The sequence below is a fragment of the Phoenix dactylifera genome, chromosome 17 (assembly GCF_009389715.1).
Source record: "Phoenix dactylifera cultivar Barhee BC4 chromosome 17, palm_55x_up_171113_PBpolish2nd_filt_p, whole genome shotgun sequence".
NCBI classification, from domain to species: domain Eukaryota; kingdom Viridiplantae; phylum Streptophyta; class Magnoliopsida; order Arecales; family Arecaceae; genus Phoenix; species Phoenix dactylifera.
Window position 1 is genome coordinate 11087540 of NC_052408.1, and position 7364 is coordinate 11094903.

General features: G+C 39.4%; 1 protein-coding gene across 1 annotated transcript; it reads left to right on the top strand.

Annotated features, from left to right (window-relative positions):
• Positions 1–3623: 3623 nt before the first annotated feature.
• LOC103721946 (protein G1-like4) lies at positions 3624–5474 on the top strand. The gene has a single exon (XM_008812340.2). It carries the CDS (start codon positions 4411–4413, stop codon positions 5005–5007), a length of 597 nt encoding a protein of 198 aa, XP_008810562.1. The 5' UTR covers positions 3624–4410; the 3' UTR covers positions 5008–5474.
• Positions 5475–7364: the final 1890 nt, after the last annotated feature.

Sequence of the window (7364 nt, forward strand, 5' to 3'; positions counted from 1 at the left end):
TCATCACCCAAAAAAAAAATTATAGAAATGGTTTTATAGTACTCTAAAGCAAGATATAATTTTGCAGAGACATAGCTTCTAAACTAAGAGAGAAGCTTATTCAAGAAACTGTAGATAACTTCCTACCTCTAGCACTCCAAATTTACTGATATCTAAAGGTTTTCGAATGGAGCTTATGTCTTTGATCATAGAAAAATTCAAAAAGGTGGAGAAGAGCTAAACTGCAGGAATGACCACTAATAGTGGACTACAATGTCGCGGTCTATGGTGGAACGGTGGACTGCGATATCATGATTTAGCTGAAAGGTGGACCGCAATGTCGTAGTCTACGATTAAAGGTGGACCGCGATGTCGCGTACCACAATATTGCGGTGTACTGTGGACCACGAGATCGACATTTCTGGGAGATAAACAGAGAGAGGGAGACAGTGGCTGGACCACAATGTCGTGGTGTATCATGGACTGCGAGATCGAGATTGGCATTTCTAGCACGAGCGAGAGAAATAGAGAGAGGGATGGAGAGGGAGAGAGTAGGTGATGGAGGACGATGAGAAAAGTGGGAAAAAAGAAGATGAAAAGAGGGCTTTGGAAGGAGAAAACGAGAGATCAATTGGGTGATGGAAGAGAGGGACGATGATGAGAGGGCATTGTCCATCTCCATCACGAATTGTTGTTAATATCATCAGACTCTTTGGGATAAATAAAGAACGAAGTCAAAAAAATTTTCCCTCAAACAAAACTCAAAATCTCCAGATGGATAAATAAATAGAGAAAAGAAAAATACCTTAATCACGTTGCAAAGGAGAAAGCCAAGGCCAATTAAGGTTCATTATTTGTTGGCGCTCCTGCAAATTCCTTTCTTTGTGCATTATGATATAAAGGGACCCTTTCTATAATTATAAAGTTTTATTATGGGTATTTTGGTTTTTTTTAAAAATATAAAACTAAAACAACTTTCCGACGCATGCTAAAAAGTATTTTTTTTCCATTTTGGAGCTTCTCGCAAGAAAACATTTTCAGCTTTTTTGCAAAGCTAAAATAGCTTTCCAATTTTTTTATCAAACACCACTATACCATCCAAAAGTATTTTTGTGAAGTCGGAAAGCACTTTTTGACCCACCAAAAGCTCTGCCAGACGGAGCCTTAGTAATAGTATCACAGACATATTCACCCAACTACTAAATTACAATGATATATTATGTGCAAAGGTGAAAAAATGTTCAAATAATTGCTTTTGGTTTTGGAGTATAACTTAGATTGCTATGCCCAAGATATGGCGCGTACTCTTTACAAATGTTGGCTACACATTGAATTCTATCGTATCCCAGAAGTTTCACCCGCATCTCCATTTAACCCATTTAATGGAGTTGCTGCCTCCACTAAATTATTTGTTACGCACCACTGGCCTTCATATTTGTACTTAATGGCGGGGCCACTTAGAAGCTAAGATTGAAATCAAATCATATGCGAGTATATATATCCATATTCAGATTTATTTTATTTGATAAATATAGATACAAACACTGGTGTTAGTCAGATGCAAAAAATTATATATTTATTTATTTTAAACGAATATGGATACAAATTGGATACCAAAAATATCGATATAAATATAGATATAAATCGGATAATTAAATTTGATGACTACGGAATTAAAGATATTACTAAATAGATGATAAATCAAATTAATAGTATATTAATGTGGTTATTTATTTTTTAAAAAAGTTCATGAATGCTATATAAAATTAAATAGAGTTGCAAATAGAGTCGAATCTTTGGATATGGATCGGATAGTTGTCTATCCGTATTTATTTTTTTTAACGAATATAAATACGGATATAAATATTAGTTGAATGCTCAAATTTCTATTTATATCTAGATAATTTTGGATTCGAAAATAGATGCTAACAAATATTCGATCCACACCCATCCCTATCAAGCTCACTGTAGCGGAATTTTTTGACCTTTCACAAGATGTCCTATATATTCCTGCTCTCGCCCGCTTGTTCTACTTCCTTAGTTCGTTTCTACCGTGAAGGCACAAGTATCTCTGGAGAGTACTCTAAAGTTGATCGAAGAAATTTCTATTGCTTTCGTCGAATTTAGTTTTCATTGTAATCGTTAACCCTTAAAAAATTTGGGCTTTAGCTTTCAAATTTTATGTCCCATATGAGTACGTACGTCTGGGGTTTCTGATCATTACCTTTACATGAGTTCGCTGCATTATTATGCTAGATTTCGTATACGTATTTTTCTTACTTTTAGGTGCTTCCAATTAACTTACAAACTAGTCTATTAATTTTCAGAATATTAAGATAATTACCAAGTTGCAAAAATAGTTAGTTTAGTGATTTGTTCGTGGGTTTCAAGACTGATGATGATACATTTTTTTGATATAAGAGTTCATGATCTCGATGAATTTTAAGTTTATTTCTGCCATCTTTTCTATTAAACAAAAAAAATAAAGTGTCTGATGACAATATATTGTGCATGCATGACGTCTGATGACAATATACCGTGCATGATCTAACAGTCTCCTTAATGATGCATCTATTTGATGCAGTTGGTGGAAATTTCCGATGCGTTAGATCATCTCGTTCTACGATTACAAGAAATTAATTAATACAGGCAAGTTATTGATATTTGAACTATGATCAAAATTTCACTACCGTAGATCAAGTGGGCCACAGGTTGCGATCGATGATGGACGATAAGAAAATTGATGAGTTGAATGGCTTGTTTCTTTTACAAAGACGGGTTGATGCATGTTCGAGTTTATCATGAAATATAGCATGTCGTCCATGAAACTGTGTTCATTTTAATTTCCTAGGATTGGTGGCCAGGATTCTTCTTGTGAGCATGTTGCTCCTCATTTAACATGGTTAGGGCTACCTGTGGTGGGAGTACATATGATTTTATTTCACGAGGCCTGGTTTTGTCTTCTACTAGCGATCCTTGGAAGTGTCTGCCCCACTTGGTAATAGGGCCAATAATGATGCTACCAGTTGTGGACATTTCCTCCATGCATTCTTTTGATTGACCTAGGAGAGATGAAGAGGAGCAACCCTTTTTTATTTTACACCGTGATCTTGTTGCTGACTTATATATAATTGCCTGAGGGTAATTATCGTTGCCCTTTTTAATGAAAATAATAGTTGCCACTTGCTTGATCCAATATTTGACTGATATTCTTTCTGAAACAAATGATGATGTTTTTACAACAATCATTTATTTCCATTATAATTTTAAAGATGACATATTATAACAATATATACTTCAACAAAAAGCATATTATGGCGGGGGAAAATATATAAGGATGTAAAGTCATTATAGAAAAAGAAGGAATTTTTTTCTGAAATAACTTAAAGTGTCATCAATCAACGTAAGGCTTCAGCATTGTTCAGGTAAAAGAAGAGAAAGAAGAAGAAGTTTCCGTGCCCAGGTTAAACTTAGGCAGGAGGCACTATGGTCATTTCCGGAAGGTTGCTGAGTTCATTGCACCTAATAGTTATTCCACTGATTTTTTTTACCCCCTTCCCACGCTTTTTCTCCTGTCACCGTCATCTTTCAGGCCACTGTCAAACCTCCCTTCCATAAACACGGAAACCTGTGCTTCCAGCGCTCCCCCCTCTCTATCTCCAAGAGAAAAAGGGAAGAACATAAATTTTTGTCTCTGATCCCTCCCTTCCTCTTTTAGGCCAAACAAACTATCCACCGCCTTCCGAACTCCTTCTGAGACCAGAAGTTTGGAATCCATCAGTGCCAGAACCTCTCATCATGTTCTCTAGCAGCAGCAGTCACCAGTACATCCACAAGTGAACTCCCCACTTGATAAAAGAGAGCCAAAAAAAGAGTAAGATTCCACACTCCTCTCCTCAAATCCTCCCTCAAGCCCTAAATAGGATCCACTCTCCATCTCTCCCCACCAACCCCCCATCGGATCATTCTAGCCCCTCTAGATCTGTTCAGCAGATCGATCACAGCCACCTAGCACATCCAACCTCCCATCCATATCACCATCGCCCTAAAAAAGCAAGAGAGCTTCAACCAGCAGCCATGCCCACCATCAAATGAATTATATCGCTACATACATATTCATGTTGCTCTCTCTCTCTCTCTCTCTCTCTCTCTCTCTGTATGTATGTATGTGTCTGAAAAATAGAAACAAATCCCTCAGCATGCACCAAATCCCAGATCAATCATCATCATTTCATTATCAAAACTAATATATTAAGTATATTTATTTATTTATATATAGGACCCCCCCCCCTCCCCCTCCCCGTCTAGCAAAGAAAGGAGAAGAGCAGGAAAAGCTGCGAAAAAAGAGGAGATAATTTACCGAGAGAGAGAGAGAGAGAGAGAGAGGGAGGGAGAGATCGGAGTTTGGTACACCTTCCACGATATAGGACCATGGAAATAGTACCCAACCCAAATAGGTCTTCTTCAGAAGGCTTGGTCACCAGCACCAACGCCTCCTCCTCCGCCACCGCGACAGCCTCCAGTCCCGGCTCCTCCTCCCCCTCTCCCAGCCGCTACGAGTCCCAGAAGCGCCGCGACTGGAACACCTTCGGCCAGTACCTCAAGAACCACCGGCCGCCGCTCAGCCTCACGCGTTGCAGCGGCGCCCACGTCCTCGAATTCCTCCGCTATCTGGACCAGTTCGGCAAGACCAAAGTCCACACCCAGATGTGCCCCTTCTTCGGCCACCCCAACCCCCCCGCTCCCTGCCCATGCCCGCTCCGCCAGGCGTGGGGCTCCCTCGACGCCCTCATCGGTCGCCTCCGCGCCGCCTACGAGGAGAACGGCGGCAAGCCCGAAACCAACCCCTTCGGCGCCCGCGCCGTCCGCCTCTACCTCCGCGAGGTCCGCGAGATGCAGGCCAAGGCTCGCGGCATCAGCTATGAAAAGAAGAAGCGCAAGAAGCCACCTCCGCAGCCGCACGGCGGCGGCGCCGGCCCCTCCGACCATCCCCACAGCCCCCCACCGGCCACCGGTGCAACAGCCTGATCGTTCCACGAGCTCGAGTGCCGGCCTTACCTACCATCCCTCATATTGGTATGTCTATCTGCACAATATTGTAGTTGTAGCCCAGACTAGTATCTTGCTCCCTAAACTGCTGCTGTCAAACTACTGAGAGTTGCTGTTGTTAGTGGCAGCAGTTGTAGCAGCACGAGCTGCTGCTGCTGCTGCTGCTGCAACATTAGCGCTGACCAGTAGTAGTAATAATAATAGCAGCAGCAGCAGCAGCGGCAAGAAGTTGTGATAAGGAACGACGGAGTACTGTACTTTGGAACGGATAGGTCATTTCTTACTACAGATTATGTGCTTGAGATCTTATGTATGGAAGGTGAAAGATCTTTGAACATCATGTGTCCGCTCACTGCTTTCGGTTTGTTTCTTTTTAAGGAATTAAAGTAGTGATCCACGGAAGCTCTCTAGCTACCTTTGAGATCATGAGTCAGTACTGTAGAGAATTGCCTGTCCTCCACATCTAATTAATGCTTCAATCGGGCAGACCTTTTTTTGGGTTCAGCAACCTTTTCCTTCTGTTTCCATTTTGCTCCTTTCCCTGCGGATCTGATTCGTGTGGGAGTTGCTCGGATTTTCCTTTGGGATTCATTCGCTTCTTGAGGAAGGGAAAAGGACCGACCCTCCAAACGAAAGTCTTGCCACGGCTGTCTTATCAGAGTTGTCTGGTTCTACCAGTTATGGTGATATATATGGAAGGGACGCCATGAAATTCTTCTCATTCCTTTGGACATGTATATATATATTTCTCGCAAGTTGACAGGGGGTTTTGTTCCTAGTCCTTTCACTCACCAGTCCTATCTACTAATCTTTTCGTGCGTTCAAGAAACGAGTCCAATTCCGAGGGAGAGCTCTCAAGTTAATGGAATTGCATGCTTTGGTGATGATGATGGCTTAGTGGAAGATTTCCTATATATTCACTTCCTGGCTAGAGATTTATTACGTGGAAAATACAAGAGAATATATATATATATATATATATATATATTATATATATATATATATATATATATACGTAATAAATGCATTCGGGGTTTAAATATGGAAGGATTCAAGGACTGAAAGGTGTGATGGGGTATGATAGGCCCTCGAGTTTCATAGCCAATTTGGCCGACAGGCCATGTTTGTGGCTAAAAAGTCGGCTCATAGGATTAATTGGGGGGGGATGCTGAGCTCTCCTTATAGGCCAGATAATACATTCTTTTGTCGCCCATTGTTATTGTGTGTTGCTTTAATTTTGTGCAATTGGAAATAAATTATTCTTTTGCTGATATCCACCAGTTAATGTAACAAATTAATCTTTGATACTGTTCCAAAGTTAATGAATAAATCTACTAAGAGAGTTTATTATGACTAACCATGACTTGATTGGAAATAAAGGCCAAAAACAGATTAACCATAAATTGAATGCTCATTTGGAAAGCATATTTTATTAATATGATCATATTGATGATAGAAGGATTCTTGCATGAGTTAATGGCATTGTACTAATGCTCCTGAATTGTTTTCAACATGGTGCTTAGTTGTTCCATTTCTAGCACTTTTATAGAAAATGACTTCTTATCAGTAGTTGAATTTTATTTGCAGCATCAACTTTTAGCCTAACAAACAATGTTCAGTCAAATAAAAATACTTAAAGACGTTTGAGTAAGCTTACTATTAGTTAGACATGTCATTAGCCAGATATATAGCTCTAGAATCTGGAAATGGATTTGCAGAACATGAATACTTTTTTTTCTTTAAATAAATATAATAGCAGGTAAGAATATTATATGCACACAAACAATCTTTTCTAGTATTGTCACGAATATTGGGTTTAGTAAGATGATACATGTGTAGTGCGTCTATAAAAATTAGGGATATTCTTTATGTTTACCATTCTCCCTGATTCAAAAATGGACCAAGCTAATAAACCCATCTCCCTTCTTATTTTTGGAGTTCGGAGAATTATTTACCATAGCCACCTCAAAAAAAGAAATGAAAAGAAAAGGATCGATTACCTTGAGCAGTAAAATGTAAAATAGAAGATATTTTGCCTTTTGAACATATATATAGCACTTTTGACCCCGTAATAATTTTTAAAATTTTATGATTTGGGATCTTTGATCGAGCTATATATTGTTTTCCTTTTCATTCAGTACTGTAATTCTTGTGGCATATTATCCAGTACTGATGAATGAATGTGTAGTATCGGCATTATCCTCTTAATTCTCACTTATGCATCTACTCAACATTATACATTCCCTAAACAACTCCTGAATTGCTCTTCATGCTATTTTCTTCATTTAAAATATTTCATGCGACTGGGTACATTTTCTAACTCATTAAGGTTGTTC